General features: G+C 47.0%; 1 protein-coding gene across 2 annotated transcripts in view; it reads right to left on the bottom strand.

The window, feature by feature from the left end:
- GLG1 (golgi glycoprotein 1) overlaps positions 1-17,868 on the bottom strand; it is a 1,453,447-nt gene that overhangs the window by 427,654 nt on the left and 1,007,925 nt on the right. For both annotated transcript variants that reach the window (XM_069655141.1, XM_069655148.1), the window contains exons 18-19: positions 14,495-14,587; positions 13,925-14,062 (exon numbers count right to left, since the gene is read on the bottom strand). In XM_069655141.1, coding sequence (XP_069511242.1) covers positions 13,925-14,062; positions 14,495-14,587 — 231 coding nt within the window. The remainder of the gene's footprint in view (positions 1-13,924; positions 14,063-14,494; positions 14,588-17,868) is intronic.

A 17,868-nucleotide genomic window follows, 5' to 3' on the forward strand; every position in this document is an offset into this window, starting at 1 on the left:
TCAGGACATTCTTTCCCCCCGACAGATGGCAGGAAAGCCTTCAGCGCTAGCCTGATTGCCCTCAGCTCTAAAAGGTTGATGTGTAGTTTGGACTCCGATGGAGACCAACGACCGTTGATTGTCAAATCGTTGGCATGAGCTCCCCACCCCATGAGTGAGGCGGCCGTCACTACTGTGATCTCCGGCCATGGTTGCCAAAAAGGTTCTCCTTTTAGGGTGTTCTCTCTACAGGTCCACCATAGAAGATCTTGTCGAACCAGTTCGGAATCTGGAGAAGATCCGCCATTTGACCCGAGAACTGGGACCACTGAGTCTTTAGAGCCCATTGAAGAGATCTCATCCTCAAGCGTGCCTCTGGCACCAGGAAGAGGTAGGATGCCATGAGGCCAAGCAACCTTAAAAAGTTGTAAGCCTGGAGATTTTGGGCATTTTGGAATTTGGAAACCATCTGAAGAATGTCTTGAGCCCTCGACTTGGGAGGCAAGCTCTTTCCCAAGGATGTGTCTAATACAGCTCCTATGTACTGAAGCTGTTGGGAGGTGTCATTTGCGACTTCTTGAAATTTAGGGAGAAGCCCAGTCTGTGGAGGAAGTGGCAGGTAACTTTCAGATGATCCAGTGCTTGCTCGGCAGAACGTGCCCTGATCAACCAATCGTCCAGGTAGGGTTAGACATGAATCCCCTTCTCCTGAGGTGCGCTGCCACCACTACCATTAACTTGGTGAAGACCCTCGGACGGAGGTCAATCCGAATGGCAGGACTCGAAACTGATAGTGTGAGTCGCCAACTACGAACCTCAGCTATTTTCTGTGCTCGAGATAAATCGGCACATGAAAATAAGCATCCTGGAGGTCCAATGACACCAACCAGTCCTGAAGTTGAAGGGCCTGAAGGATCCGAGAACAGATAACCATCTTGAACTTGTCCTTCCTGAGGAACTTGTTCAAGTTTCTTAAGTCCAAGATGGGTCTCAGTCCTCCGTCCTTTTTGGGGGATAAAAAATACAGGGAGTACCAACCCTTGTGCTTCTCCGCTGCAGGTACTGGTTCTATAGCACCTTTCTCCAGCAGGGTTAGAACTTAGGAGGGTTAGGGTTAGGAGCGGGTCCGAAAACTTCAACATGCGTCTCCCTGGTGGATTGCTTTGAGGTTGCATTAGAAAAGGGCTATTATTTCTAGAGCCCAAACATCTGAAGTAATGGCTCGCCATTCTTGCAGATGCTGTGACAGCCTGCCTCCTACAGGTGTTTTGTGATGCAAGTCCTCAAAGTGGTTGTGGCGGTTGTTGCAGCTGCTGATGGCAAAGAGGCTGCAGCTGGCTTTGCACGTTTTCCTTGTCCACCACGAGTGGCCTTTCTCTGGCCCCTTTGACTGGCCATTTCTCACGCCTTTCCATATGAGTAGTAACGATAGGATCACCCCCTCCACGATTGTCCTTGCGCACGAAAAGGCTGAGGTTGCCTAATAGCAGCTCCTAAAGATTTGGCAGCTGCTTTTGAGGTCTGCAACCTCTCAAGGCTCTTGTCAGCCTTGTTGCCAAAAAGGTGAGAACCGTCAAAAGGCAAGTTCAGGAGGCGGTTCTGTACGTCCGGTGCAAAACCAGACTTCCGTAACCACGCAAATCTGCAAATTACTGTGCTAGTGCCCATGGACCTGCTTACACTATACGCAGTGTCCAATCAGATTGAAGGGATTCCTGAATGGCTTCCTTTCCATCTCCAACGATGGCTACAAACCCTTCCCTTTCTTTCCCTTCTGGTATGTGCTCCGCCGCCATTGCGATGCACTCCCACAGAGTGTACGAAACTTTTGCCAAGACACGTGGAGTTGGCAGATTTTAAAGCCATACTCCCTGCTGAAAATACCTTCCGTGCCCAGCCATCCACAAGCTTATCGTCCCTGTCTGGAAGGATTGAAGGGTACGCAAGTTTGTTAGAAGCTGTGGCTGCCTGTAGGACCAGACTCTCGGGAGTTGGATGTTTGGACAGGTAGCCGGGGTTGCTACTGGCCGGGCGGTATTTTGAGGTGAGGGATTTATTTACGGAGGAATAGAATCCAGAGTTTCCCCAATTCTTGGCCACCCTATTTTGCAGGGCTACATTAAAGGGTAGTACTGAGTCTTGGGTGGGACCATGGTCCAATATATCTGTTAAATCATCGTGGATGAATTGGGCTGATGGTCTAGCCCATCCTAAATAATCTACTACCTTCGTCATTAATTGACGGTATGATGGACTGGCATGCTCTCCTGGTTCTGGTCTGCCAAAGTCATTTTCAGGAGATGTGTCAGTGCCACTTGCATTGTGTAATGATTCCACCAAGTCCCCCATTCAGCTTTCTTCTGAAATCAAGCATTTTTCGATCACCCGGGTTCGAGGGCGCGCGAGTGTCGGAGCGATGACGCTCCCGGCTGGCTTCCGAAGAAGGTGCCGACCGAGGCTTCGCTTTCTCAAACATCTCCATTTTGACCCTGAATGCTTCCCACTCTTCGGGAGACTAATTTTTCATGGGGCATTTCATCCTTTTCGGAGACTCGACTGACTAGGGGAGGGAGACCTGTGGCGTCGTTTCTTCGATTTTTTTGTTGAAGACGAGCGATGGGAATCGCTTCGGGACCTGGATCAATGCCTTTCGCGTCGAGGAGATTTCTCCTCACGGGACCTCGACGCTGGAGGCTTTACGATCGGTTTTGCGACCTACCTGTAGTTTTCCTCTCCTTTCTCGCAAGGCCTTCCCCGTCATCGCCTGACACTTCGTACAGGCCTCCATGTCGTGGCCTTCTCCGAGGAACCACAAACACTCTCGGTGCGGGTCCGTGATCGACATTTTTTGAACCGCACGACTTGCACTTTTTGAAACCCGATTTCAGGGCCAGGGTCGGCGTCGAGGACGAGGACATTTCGTTACATTTATATCTTCACAGAACTCAAGGCGCGCCAAATCTCCGAAGCACCATATACTGCGGAAAAACAGAACTGAGGACAACGGGCGCTGCGCATGCTACTTATATACCCGATGATGTCGCCCTCTACGGAGGCCTTCGAGGGACCATCGACTCGACATCGACGCACAGCGCCCTCTGACGAAAAAATTTCAGGAGAGCAGCAAAGCTGGATGGAGTACATCTAAGATCTAAGATCAGGAATACGTTGGAGGACACAATCCACTCGAAGAACCGGAAGGAAGCACATTTAATCTTTCATGGTACCTAATGCAGACAATATACACACACACACACACATGTTTTTCCTACATTTTCCGGTCTTCTACAGCTCTAATAAAACAATACGCAAATATAGTGACATCTCAGTAATCCAAAGAACAATCATATTTATAATAGTTATAATAGTGGCAATTATCTTAGTTGTTGATAAATGTGCAATCCAAAAGGAGATGACAGATTTGCATATTAAAGTGAATACAAAACGGAGATTCCAAAATTTCTGAAATTCACGACTATCCAGAAAGTCTACATTTTCATGGAGTTAGAATTGTGATATTTTACATTATGATTTCGGTATTCCTCTTTATTATGCTATTTAGAGATATCAAAAAGGACAATACAGATAGAGGATGTTAAACTACTGTTCCCACTAGAGACACAGACAGCTTTTTCTATAATATAACAAAACATATATGGTGTCTATTTAAAAGGGATGTTGAGGAGAAAATATAAATGTGTATCTTGACAATTCAGCACATTTAAAAAATTATTTATGGTATCAGCACATGAAAGATGGGGAGAACGTCGGATGAAAGCTGTTTTGTGCGTTCCCTTACACCCTATGCTTTGTGAACATCTAAAATATTCAAAGCAACAGAAGTATCAGTGGAAAGGGCACATTGCCTAACACACCTTGCACTTTGCTTGACAAGAGACAATTCTAAGGCAGAACAGCATCCAGAGTATGGGTGAATACAGAAGTCTCAAGGAGAAGATAATTATGTACAAGATATAAAGTAAAGAGAACTCATCGAATAATAAAATATGAACAGCCTGGAATAAATGGAGCAGGAATCAAAATGAAAGAAAATAAGATGCTCCAATGTGAATACAAGACTGGGGAGGAAAGGCAAGAATGCTGGGAAAGAGGCCAGCCACGAATTAAAGGAGTAATGCTCACTCCTGAAGGAGGAGTTGATGGATTGGTTGTGTGTAAAACACAAGCATTAACAGGACAATTGGAAAAAGTTGTGATGGGACAAAGAACAAATGCAAAGACCAATGGTATAAGATGCCAAGTTAGTTAACATGGCTCGATGAGGAGGGGGGGGGAACCCTTGTAAATACTACCCCTGAAGAATGAGTCCTTAGGTTTCAGAAATGAGGGCACAATCCAAGTTGGAGAAAATTTCAAGTGTGGCCGAATTTTTGACATCCCAGGCATGAAGGAACAGCAGTCCTGATGGACCCCTATTGGTGTGGATTAAGAGCATATATGAAATAGCCACCAAAATGGGGAGGAGAGTGATCATTGGTAGTGATAAGTTTACCAGCCTTGGTAGTACCACAAAGTGACTTGCAGATAACATTTTCCGAAAATGGACACCTGAGGAAGAGAAGCTCGTTCTGCAGACCCCGACAAAAGAGAATTACTTTCAGCAAAATCAGTAGAAGCATATCATGATATTCCTGATGAGCATAAGCTGTTCAGCAGAACAGCAGTGATGATCTTTACAGCTATCTTCATACCAGGAATTTAGACTGCAGTGGATGCCAAGAGGTTGCAGGTCACCAAATGGGAGCTGGTGTAGACAATATGACAATAAAAGGATTTAATGCAATCAGGGAAGAAATTGGAGCAATCAGGCTTATGGCCCTCCAGAACATTTATGTCCTGGACTTGATCACAGCAATGGAAGGAGGCGTGTGCGCCAAGATCAGGCCTTCTTGCTGTACATTTAGACCTGCCCATGATCAAGAAAATGGGACCCTGACGGAAGCAATAATGTGGTCAACCCTGCACACAAAAATGGTGGATGATGTAGATGAGACTGAGAAGGGTGATTGGTTTACATTTCTTTTTTGTGGATTCCAACCTGGCTGGCAAATGCATTCAAGCTACTTGGAGCAATCTTAGTGTTTGTATTGCTAGGATTTTGTCTTAAAAGGATCATCTTGGGAAAATGCCAGAAGACAGCCAAGAAAACTATTGGAATGACAATGATGGATATAGATACTGAAACTGAAGAGCAAATTCAGAATGAAGCCAGTACCCGTGAGAATATAAAGAAATGTACCCTTGCACCTTCAGCAACAAAGTTCACCTATCCCAAGGATCATAAAAAATATGTAGGACGTTTGATATTATGTCCACATGACCTGGAGTATGGATGAACATAAATAATGCAGGTCACCTGAGGAGGCTGACAAAGATGGATACCAAAGAAACAGTTCAAAGAAAAGATGAAGGAGGCTGAAGAAGAGAATTTGGTCGAAGATTTGACAAGATGGGGGAATGTAGAGGAGCAGATGAATGCTCATTAATTCCCACCTCCACACCAGTGCAAGGTAGTCCAACTTACAGAGGTACTCCTTAATTATAAACGTACCCCTAATCACGCTCACACCAGATTAAAGTTCAACCCTCTAGGGAATTAAGGCCAAGAGTCTATCTTGCAAGGATAGCAAGTTTAACCTGTATAGAAATGAGCATGGGGCAAAGAACTCTGCTCCTTGAAAGGTATTCTGTCCCTAACCGTTCCCAGCTCCTACAGACTGGTGCCAGGCAGCAAGCTTAAATACTCTGGACTTGGTCACAGGATACTGGCATGGCTCTGTCCAAAACGGTCTTTCCCTTACAAGGAATGTGTTATGCTCACCTGGTTCCCACAGGGGCGTCGATCGGACCCGGACAGCTGCGGTCTCCACCAACGTCATGCGTAGTGAAGAGATGACAGTCTGAACTGGCCCGCCTAATCTGGTCTGCTGGACTCGTAGAAGTATTCTCCTGCAAGTGGAAAAAGGGATTTAGCCACCCGTGGACTTTAGTGATGGCCCCCCCCAACAGTTCTCGTTCTCCCCACTAATCACCTCCGATATCCCCTTTTGGTAACCTCACCTTATGTTTTTAAGTGATGAGCTCTCCATCCTGCATGGCATGCAGGGGCGCGTAGATACCAGTTACTTCACTGGGTTGAAGTTACTGGAGGAGTTCTGGAGGAATATGGACTCCAGTGTCTATAAAGTTCAAAGAGTTCAATATGTCCGAGGTTCACTCTTGTTCCATTCCCTCGTTAGGTTGCAGCTGGGTCCAAAAGAATATTGCCTGGAGGCAGCTGATGGCATTCAGGTAAGTCTGTATTACCAAACACTGTCCGGTGAAAGTTGCATGAGTTTAACTTGCTGTTTTCTCTCCCTTTATAGGTGCGGCATAGGAAGATGCGGCGAATTAAAGAATAACACCTCCGGTGGTAAAGCAGGCAAGCCTATGCTGGCAAAGAGATTGTCTTTGCCGGTTTTCTCGGCTCACCTTGTTATTCCTTTTGTTTTCCCCCAGGTGCTGAATTTCGACGAAGAAAATGGAGGCAGCGCCGAGTCGAAAGATGCGGTGGACTGGTGAGTAGAACGTGGCGCTGTTGCTGGCGAAGCTACGCGTGCTGAAATAATGTCCTTTCCAGGCTCGGAGATGTGCTGGGTCCGGAATCAGGTAAGGAATCAAATGTCCGTAATCTAACCTCTTCTCCTTTTTTTCCTTTTGTCTAGGAGCTCTGGATTCGAGGCGGGCATGGCAGAAGACTGGATGCTGACTTGCAGACACGGTTAGCATCACGCTGCTGGATGCAGAATAACGCGAAGCATGGGCTTCTGTTCGGGCGTGGTTTAAATAGCCTGCAAAGTAGTCCCAGGTAAGAAGTTCCCCAGAACCACACCCGAGTGAAAAATAGTCCCTGTAATAAAATAGTCCCATCCAGGCCTCACATTGGCTTGGACTCATTTGCAGCATGGTCTGCATAAGGTAAGTAAAGTCTATGAGCCTGGCGCCATAGATTTCTATGATGAGCCTGGCGCCTAAGGCGCCAGGACTGAATCCAAACAGCCCCCAGCCGGGGCTGTTGGGATTTTAATGAGTATCTGGATGCCTGCTCCCGAGGCTGATGGACTCGACCCGGATGCCCGGGGGTAGGCATCATGACAGGATGCTGCAGTCTTCCTACCTTCATGACTGGGTCTCCGTTTAGGGCATACTACTTGGCATACTGCTAGCCTATATGCAAGAATACATTGTAGCTCCCGTTTATAATTTTGCTACATTTTCGACATGTATATATAAACAAATGTTACCATCATACTCTCCATACTTCACTCATATTCATACTTTTATTTGGTCCTACAATCTATTAAACTTGGTTTCATAATTCTGTATGTCATGCATTGAGTCTTAGCCTGCATGGGCTTTTGATAGACAGCCAACAGCTGCCGAATTACCTCGTGCTCTGCTAGCCTTAGCGAACACCACAGCAATGCCTGTAGTCTATTTTTAGCACAGGCTGCATTCCTTTTGGCACAGAGCCTGCTGCTCTTTACCATGCTTTGAGAAAAACTAAATATAACTTCAATAGACTGAAAGTGCCACTGGCCTACTGCATCAAATGCCCGAACCAACAACTCAGGAAAACCTACATGAGAGCACTCCTAAACCTACTCCCAACCCGTGAAATCCAGGCTATCAGGCTACAAACTAACAGCAAAGAATGTAGACTATGTGGTCAGATAAATCAACCAGAAACCCTAAGGCATCTCCTGGTAAAATGCTTGGAGCTTCGGGATGAAAGAGCTGCTTACCTGAATAGCCTGTGCACAGACTGTGGGGAAAGAAGAAGAAACCATATGGTGGAATAGGCTGATGGTGGGGTGGGGGTGACGGACAAAATGGACAATAGCCACGGTAAAAATGATAGAAAATGCTTTTCAAATGATCAACGCACAGATGGACAGAGTGACCTGCTGACGAGCAGGAGCCCCGGCGGAATGAATATTCTGGACTGTAGTGAGCCTCAAGTGAAAGTTTAACTATTCTTCCTGTCTTTTTTTCTCTCTTCTTCTGTCGTTCTCCCAGTATATCCAGCATCATTCTTGTAAAAATTGCAAATCCGATTAAATACAAGTAAATAAAAAGATATATAATTTAACATTTTATAAATGTATTCAGCCAATAGTGATTTACACCTTATATTTAAATACTAACTACCTTCATTTAGTGGCCACCCACGTCTGTGTGCGATTGTATGTGCATGAAAAAGACTCAGTGCTATAGTGCTTAGAAACAGTCAACAGAAGTCTTGCCTAATTGTATAGCGCTTGGGGGTGCAAGAAGGCGCTAGCTCCTCCCCAACACCAGCAACATATTGGAACAGCAGACGAAGGGCTGTGGCTGGTAACCCTTGTGTAATCCCACTACCGCATCGAGTGTATGAGACACGTTATGCACTCAGACAGCCATATAGAATGTATCCTCGCACTGAAAGTGTGGCAGGGTGCCACATTGAATGATGTTAGCACGCAACTATGAACATCATGGAGTGCTAAGTGAAATCGGGGGAACAGTTTTATCATGAAGATATATGGACCTATGTTGAAACTGAGTATCGATGTAACAAGCACTGAGAGACATATGTACCGAAAGTTAAAGTAATCGAGGATATAAAGAAGAATGAAGTAACTTAATGGTCAATAACTGTAAATATGCAGTAACGCAGGATAGATGAGATGTATAGAAGCCTGCTATAGAGGAATATATAATGTGGCAAGGACGGCCACGATAGGAAAATGGAAGCTGCCTCATGCCGAATTTAACCAAGCTACCTCAGAGAAAGACCAAGGCTCCAGAATCATGAGACGATGGAAATACAGTGTGTGCAAAACAGCGATGAGTCGAGGTTGGCCTACGATCAAGGATACTATTTGCAAGGTACAAGAGGAGGTTCTACAAATAAGAGACATTCCTCTTAGATTAAGGAAGAAGAAAACATCTGCAACAGCCAAAGTATTGAACAATTAAAAGTGTATGAAGTTATGCCAGGTAGAGTGAGCAAGTCTCTAGAGGCCAAGAGGAGCAACAGTGCCCCGCATAAGTGAATCAAATAGCAGTAAGAGGCTGAAATTGACAAATTTGGGGTCTCTTCACATGGGAGTCCGAAGAAGAAGGCTACTCATTAGAGCCTCAGTCAAAGACAGTGGTGCGCTCAAACTCCCTCAAATGTTCCAGGACAGTGAGCAGGGTGTTGCATAGTAAACAAGCAGATGCCTGTATTAAACATTGCGTTCACCAGAATCAATAAAACAGTACAAATAAAACTCCCCGTCAGAGAAAAAGAATGAGTGGCAAAAAATTCCACTCACTCAGGAATTTAAAATCAAAAAAGTCCAGAGCCCAGCAGAAGTGCCGGGGGCCTCAAGTTAAGGGAATTGGCAGAGAAACTGAAAATGTTCGCTAACAAACACCAATCCATACACTTCTCAGAGCAGCAGAATGCAAAGGTAAGCATAAACTGAAGGATACTTTGTAACTTCTTTCACACAGATGCAGTTACCACACCAAGTCTTTAAGCAAGTACTTTTAAACTGGTTATACTTTAAGACCGAAGTATTTTCTTATCCAGTCCTTCCCTGGTCTATTGCAGGAGTTTTCATAGAGGCAGAAGAGGGACCCCTAGAGGTATAGGTGCCAAGTGTAGGCAAGCCAAGATTAATTGCAGTAAAGTCAAAGTTCCAGAGGAGTTCTTTAACAAGTCAGTCTTACTTTCAGAGTTTAAAAAGTATTCAGAGACTTCTGAGAAGTCTCCCTATATGTGTTCCAGCAATAGGCCTGGGCAATTGGTATGGCAAACTCCCAACACCACAAATCATCCAATCAGCCTCACAGGATGCACGCCAGACCTAATGTAAATGTTACCCAAGCCCACATAATACCCTAGGAGAAAAGAAGAGATTCAGAGTGAATGCCTTCAGGATGCAGCAGCACAGGACCCAGTACATGGATTCTTTGTCTGGAGATGGAAGAACGGTACTTGCAGCAGCAGTCGTCAAAGGAGGCTTCCAGCAACTAATTCATGGATTCTCATGGCGCTGTGGATTTGGCGCTTTTTTACAGAAGCCAGATTAGCGAATATCACCAGTCTGATTCTCTCAACTCTTGGTCCTGCACTCTGGAGAGGGGATTGCAGGGTTTCGGATCATGTCTCTGGAGAGCCGGGAGGAGGTCACAAATGTTTTGGACGTATTTGGACTTCGGATTACCATGCACCGCACAATCGCTCAAGGTCCCAGGGTATTGCAACCCAGCAAGGTCGCAGCACATCATGGGGTGGCTGAAAATGCAGGTCTTTGGACCTCCAGTTCGATTAGAAGGAAAGGCTGCATCAGGCTCCGGTTACACAGCAGGCTCTCTGGAAATCACTACAGACATCTTTTCTTCCTCTTCGGTTTCATTTCCAGTGGTCGACTTGTCAGCAGCTTCCAGGCGCTGAGTATTTATCAGAAACTACAGCACAACTTCTGCAAATCTCCCTGCAGTTTACAGATAGGGGCGGTCTGGCTGTCCAATCAGTACAGTCACAGCCCCACCCCCCCCCCACCCCGGGAGTTTGGTATTTTCAAGCAAAGTGAAAGACAAAGGCTGCAGAGTTTTGGGCTCCTCCCTCGCTTCCTGCCCTCAGACACTCTGGGCAGGGAATACAAAGGATTCCAGCTGAAGACAAAACTTAAACAGACGTTGTTCCCACCTAGAATGGCAGACTACTACCTCAAACAACAAGCAAATGAGAAAAGGTGGAAAAAAGGAGCCTACCATTCTAGCAGCATGGTGGCCCGTCTGTATATTACTGCGGCTCATTTGACAGCCTGCGAGTAATCTGAAAAGTCATTAAGGTAAAACCCCTGCCACCAGCCAGTAAAATACTATGTGAAAAGGCAAAAATATTCCCCTCACCTAGGAAAAAGGGAATAATAATCAAAGTCCAGCTAAGGGTCCTGGGGTTGACAGTTGAAGATCACGAAAATAAATATGTTACACACCATTTGGACAGCCCCGTAGAGTGTGTACCTCCCTGCTGGTTTATGTAGCACTGTTAGGGAGATCAGTGTTATGCTTAACCCCCTCTCCTAGTGAGAAACCCCCACTTGGACTTCTGGACCTTTCTGGTTCTCCTGAATGAGGGGAGCCTTTTCTCCTCATTCATTCTTTATTGCTCTGATCATGCAAGCCCTGTTCTGTATGTTTTACTTTATTTCATGGAGTCCTGCTTTCCTCCATAGCTTTTTTTAAAGGCATCCGTGTCACTTTTGCAGCACACAGCACCCTGTGTGCAGTGTTGCTGGGAGCACCTTGGCTCTCCTGTTTTATATTCTTTTATCTTCCTTGATAACTACTGTTCTCTGGGGTAGAGTGCCATTTTTCCTGCCGAGAGATCAGCAAACCCCTATGTGGAGTGCTGAGGGATTACCCCAATATCCCCTTTCTCTCTGCTCCTGTAACTTTTTGGTTAAAGTAACACTATAGTTATGGCTGGTGGTAGTGCACGTGTTCTACCGACTTTTTAGCAATTTCCCAACACAGGGGCTACGGCTATATGCACACAAGTGTCAAATATTTTCTAACATTGTGGCTCAGTTTTTCTCCACCATTTCCTGTGTGGTTATCCTTTCTTGGTCCTTCCGCCATACTGGGAGGGGAGGACTTGATTTGAATTTTGTCCTCAGTGGGAACCTTTGTGAAGCCTGTCAAGGCGTGTGTGAGAGGGGGGGGGGGGGGGGGGGGCAGGGAGGATTCTGAAATTCTGATATCCTTTGTCAGCTGATGTGCCTGAAAGGAACCAGTTCCCACTGCGGGACTGGCTGTCCTGATTGGACAGCCACCCACCCCTTTCTGTGTACTACAGGGAGTCTCTGCAGAGGGTGAAATCCTGATAAAAGGTGATGTTCCTGAGGCAGAAGCCAAGTCGACCACTGGAACAGAAAATCCAAAGACAACCAGAGATGCCTGCAAACCCTTCCAGTAACCGCAAAGAGATCACTGATGTCCTGACCACGTTTTTGAATCTACAGAGGAGCTCTGAAGAAAAGTACACCTTTCTTTTGGCTGGTGGGACCAACTAGCCATAAAACGACCTGCATAACGAGCCATCCCCCAACATGCTGTGACCATCCAGGGCTGCAAACTACCAATAGCAAGAGACCTCCGACCCAACTGCAGTGCATAGTCTTCCCGTGAACTAATCCTTCCAGAACTTTGGTGAGCTCCAGTTGGCCCTCCAGAGACTAGATCCCACTCCTCAAAGTCCTCAAAGTCCTCAAAGTCAAAGACCGGGCGGTAAACATTTGTCCTTGGAGCTTGCGAAAAGGCACCAAAACGGCAGACCGACTTAGGAAAACAAATATTCCTTGTCGAGAGTCCCTTCTCTCGACTGCTGCTGCATTACTTCCAGAGTCCCTCCTTTCGCCACCATGACCAAGGAACAGGAACACCGCTGCTGCACCGTGAAAGAATCCAGCTGCATTTTCTTCAACCCCCCCTAAAGTGCCGTAGGGCTCAGGGTAGAACTTCCCTCAAGCCATTATGTCGCTCATGTGTTACTGGAGTGCTGTATCCCGTTTTTGGGTGTTCACCCATACCATTCACCCAGGCCTTGTGCTCATGCACCTAGTCCTTTTTAAGGTCCCAGATAACTTTGACCAACAAAAGCACTGACTAATAGGAATTGTACCTTCACTGCTGCTGTGCCTGCTCTGCATCCTCGCCAAACTAACTCTGAAGAACTCATAACTAGTTAGGGATGACTGCTAAAGGCCTGTGGCCAATGAAAAGTATTATAGGTCTATGAAAGTAGTGACTTGCTATTTGTTGGTGCTGAATAACCTTTTGTATTCCTACAACAGAACCTTTTCCGAGTGACTATAATAAGTAAAATCACTTATCTGTAGATTTCATTACTATTGGATTACTCACCTGAAGTATTGCTGATGTTTTTGATTGTGCTGCTTAGTTTAAATAGTACTTCGGTACCAGAATGTAACTGCCTTGTATATATGAAATGTCCATTTTACTATAACTATAAATGTATGAGTTTCTTTGGGCCTATGTATTTACCGAGTTCATTGTATTTACCTTCAGCTCACATCCTCCTCCTAAAATATGCCTGGCTGCTCTGCCATTCTACCAAACCTCTGGATAGTACAGACTTCCTGTATACCAAGGATAGAGACATCACAGAGTCCGAGACATCACAGAGTCCGAGACATCACAGAGTCCGAGATACGGCCTCAACATTTGGCTCATCTGTAACCAGACCGCCAGAATGCAGTGCTTTTAACTGAAGCTGGTCTTTCTTTTAGACTGCCACTGATAAGTGTGGATGCAGCGTCACAAGTATTCTCGAAGGGAAACTATAAGCCAAAGTTGGTACTTTAAGAACCAATGTGACTTTGTGAAATCTAAAAAGATTCTTTGTAAACAAGTCTACATGACTATAACCGTAATAATTTGCTTACCTTCACAGAACCAAGCATTTTATTAGCATCTCTATATGAACAGTCTTAATTTTCTTAGTGTTACACCAACTTGAAACCACCCTGCTCCCATTCTGTCTTCTCTCACTGCTCAGTAGGCATTACCTCCAAGTGAGCCACAGAACGCTTAAAGGAACCCCTGAAATAGAGCTGTGCCTCCGTCTCAGTCCCTAAACACATGGCTGAAATAAAACATTACAACACTGCCAATGCTGCACAATTGTGTACCTTGAACACACCCAGTCTCTGAAATAATTTCATCACACAGTGGGGGCCTGGTTAGGTTGGACATGATTAGCCAGCATTTGCCTTTTATCACAGTGATTCAACACTGCTTTTAGGGTGCTGCTGGCATGCATCAGACCCAAAAGGATTGAAGATCAATAAATGAAAACTTGCAATAATTCACCATCCCTCACCTTTATCATTTGTTTGCAAACTCGCATGAGTGTGTAGTCTAGCTCTGGGTCCGTCATCTCATTTTCCTGCAGCTTGAATACCTTCTGATGACATCGTGAAGTCAGCTGCTTTTTATTCTCCTTCAGACACTCTATGATCTGGGGGAGCATAGAGGATGACAAAGACAGAATTAAAAGGTGGTAAAAGAACATGCCAATGGGTCATAGAAAACAAGGAAACTTATTTTAAGTTCTGGACAGTTGTCGATACAATCTTGCCTTAAATAATCATGCAGAGTCAAGCTATTTCGCAAAAAGTCGTCTTTCTGATAAAAGTTTAAAAAGCGTCAATTTATAAGAATACATTGGGTAAAATATCTTAGCAGTACACTTGCCTTTTCTATATATACCTGAAGACTTAATGTTGGACTGTCTCGTAGCTATGGGAGGCAGTATAGGACTACAAATGAAGTGTAATCACATTCTCTTTAAACTTTAATGTAAGAAGATATTGAGAGAGATTGATGTAGTTATTATGGTTATTCAGAAAATCAAATTACGTACTATGCAAGGTACAATGGAAAGAATTACCTGAGCATTCCCATATGGCACATTCTGGCACAAGTTGTGGATGTCGGTCTTACATGATTCGTACAGATCTGGCTCAAGGCGAATATCTTCAGACTGCAAAACACCAAAAAAGAAAGTTTTAAATGCTCATTCTTAGTGTGTAAAATAATGTGGTACAGTACCATCCCTGATATTTTTCATGTGGCCACCATGATGTGGTCTCCCTGTACCAAAATATAAGGAGTGTCCTCCCAGACAGTCAACCAGTATTTTGTTTGGATGCTATATATCTTTCGCAATGGCAACTATCTTTGCCGGATATAACCCATATTTCTTTTTTAAACTGAAGTTTGAGAATGTGTATTTAAAATAAATATATTTTACTATGATCTGAGCAGGGCATTTCAACTTCACATAACCAAATTGCGCTGAGCTTAGTGCTGATATAAAGCCACATAATACTTCCTGCAGTTAACACCATGCCCTGTGTTCATTAAGAGACTGCAAATACCTAAACCTTGCCTCCAGTGAGTAGTCCCTGAAGTTTTTATTTCTGCATGATAAACCGACTTACCCCATTGATCCTTTATCCCACTAGCTCATCAAGGACCCTACTCTGATGAGCCCAACAGAACCTTCCCCTCAAATCTTTAAAATCTTACTAGACCTGCAGAATCGAGTAAACGTCTATCTACTTGAACTAAGAGAAATGTACTATACCCAGTAGCTAAATGCAATTTTTTTTTTATACTGAATAACCAGGATCATTGTACTGTTGTGCTTTTTTCATGACAATATTCTTTTTAATCAAAAAAACATGGCAACAGATAAAATATGAGACATAGCTCAACTCTTAACCTTACCTGACATGTCTTAACATGCAACGGAAAGGGATGTCTAAGAAGTCAACACATCAAAGCTAAAGATGCAAGTGTCGGAGGCCACCAGGGGGCACACAGGCGATGGCTGCCTGAAGACGCTGCTCCCGCGAAGCTGAGCCATATCGAGGGACTGAGTCCCCCCCCACCCCCCATTAGCCGCCCACGGAACATTTGCAGCCCGCAGGTGTGGTGAAACCCGGGGGCCCCCCGGGGCGAAGGAGCGACGTCCAGGGTCCCTCGGGTGCCAGAGAACGGGACCTCGGGGTTCCAGGAGGGGAGCCGCGGGCGGCCCTGTTCGGCCCCGAGGCAGTGTGGAGAGCCGTGGCGTGGGAGGGCCGCGGAGGCGCCTGCACCCTATCTCGCATAACACGCCGGTTCTGGCGTGATTTCCACCGGCGCGGCCCCGCGGCACATGAGGCTCCTGGGCCTGCCAACGCTCGCGGAAGCGAGGCAGGTGAGAGGGACTCGGGCCCGACCTAGAACTTGCGGAGGCCCGAACGGGACAGGGCTTGAGTACACACGCCCCCCCCCCCTGGACGCCGGGGGCCTGCAGAGGGACTTTTGAGGCAATTGTAGGGCGTGACAGCCCCAGACCCCCCCCCGAACAACAAGACCCCTAAGTGGTGGGGGGCCCCAGAGCAGGGTCCCCTCGTGCAGGTGGCGGCCCCTGGGCTCCTTCCCAAGGCGTGTGCCCGCCTCACGGCGAATTCAGCAGAATACACGGCCAACAGAGACGGATCAGCCCGCAGCGGACCCCGCACCCCCATACCCCATGGGGATCTAGCCTGGAATTCTACTCAACCACAAACGTTGAAATATATCATTGCCACGCCCTCACCACGGCACTTTGGGTCACAACAGTGGCCCCCAGCCAGAGGGTGGGTGGCGCAGACCCCCACAGCCGTGGGCACAACAGGGGCAGACCCCCAGGGCCGCGCCACGGAACGAGAACCCGCTGGACAACGGAGGTTCCCGAGGACACCGCCCCGGGGGAAGACAGTGAACAGACGGTCCAGGTGAGAGGCCCCCGCATTTGGTAAGCGGGGCCAGTGCCCGCCTGGGGGGCTGCCCCATCATCTATAAGGGCTAAAGCCCTCACCCCGGAAACATCCACAACTCCACGGCCCCGGGTCAGCGCAGCAGAACTCTAGGGGCCCTCGGCGCTCCACGCAGCTGGGGGGCGTCGAACAATTAAAACCTGAAGATTGACCCCCACGATCACGCCGCTCAAGGGCATTGGAACACACCTTTGGCGTCCCTCACATCATTGGACCCCCGGCCCACCCCGAACACGCAGGCTGCCCTCTACCCAGGTGAGAGGCCCCCGTCCTTGGCTTGCGGGGCGAGTGCCCGCCTGAAGGTCTACTCCACACCCCGCAGGAGACAATCCATCGCCTGCAAACCCCATTGGTGCGACGTACTACGGACTGGCCCCGGGACGGCACGGTATTCTCCCCAAAGGCCCCTCTGACCACAGCGGAACCCGCGGCAGGGGATTAGCAGAGCTCCATGAGCTGGAAGAAGGCCCTACAAACATTTCGCTTCCAAGAAACAGAGAACACCAACATGGTCTCCACCATCTCCGGAACCATGGCACACGCTGAATCCGAAGGCGATGGAGAGGGGCTTCGCCTCCATCCTCCGGGAGATCAGAGAAATGAGAGCCGACATTGCCCAGAAGTTTGAGAAACTAGACCAAAGGGTAGACAAAATCGAGGACAGAGTCCTACAAGTGGAGAATTATAAATCGTCCTCTACATCTCAGGAAATCCAATTCGAAACACAGCATGCGGCTCTAGAAAAGAGGGATGAGGAGAGCCAGGATTATGGACGACTATGAAAATAAGGAAAGGCGGAACAATCTAAGGTTCTTTGGAATCCCGGAGACACAGGGTGAGCTGACCCGAGTGGTGAAAGACACCCTAATCCTCCTGTTTGCCGAGGAAATGACGACGGAACTCACGTTCGACAGGGTGCACAGGGCCGGGGGAAGATCGGGGAGCCCCAGATCGGTTCTGGCTCGTTTCCATTATTACATGGAGAAAGCTAAAGTTCAGGAGGCTGCGAGGAAGGCGGGAGCGATAACTTCTAACGGCGCAAAAATCGGCATTTTTCAAGACCTCTCTGCTTACACCCTAGCTAAACGAAGGATGTGCCGCCCCCCTGACAACAACTGAAAGAGAAAGGTGTCCGTTACAGATGGGGATATCCGTTCTCTGTCCTTTGAATACCTAGGCCAACGCACTACGCTGGTAACGGAAGAAGATATTAAGGGTGCTAGTCAAGACTATGTGGGTGCACCCGCTCCCCGGAGCGGACCAGTGGGTCCGAGGCGCTCCACAGGGGCACCCCCGGGCAGCCCAACTCCAGAAGGAGAAAAACCGGTGCGAGGAAGTTCAAGAAACTGAACACACCACCAACACCAATGGAGGACGACCGCGCCGACTCAGAGGGGTGACACCAGCGACCCCGCGCAGATCACAGATTGAAAATAGGACTCTAGGGATGCTTCGT

This window comes from Ambystoma mexicanum, chromosome 1p, assembly GCF_040938575.1.
Source record: "Ambystoma mexicanum isolate Mex_15411 chromosome 1p, UKY_AmexF1_1, whole genome shotgun sequence".
NCBI lineage: Eukaryota > Metazoa > Chordata > Amphibia > Caudata > Ambystomatidae > Ambystoma > Ambystoma mexicanum.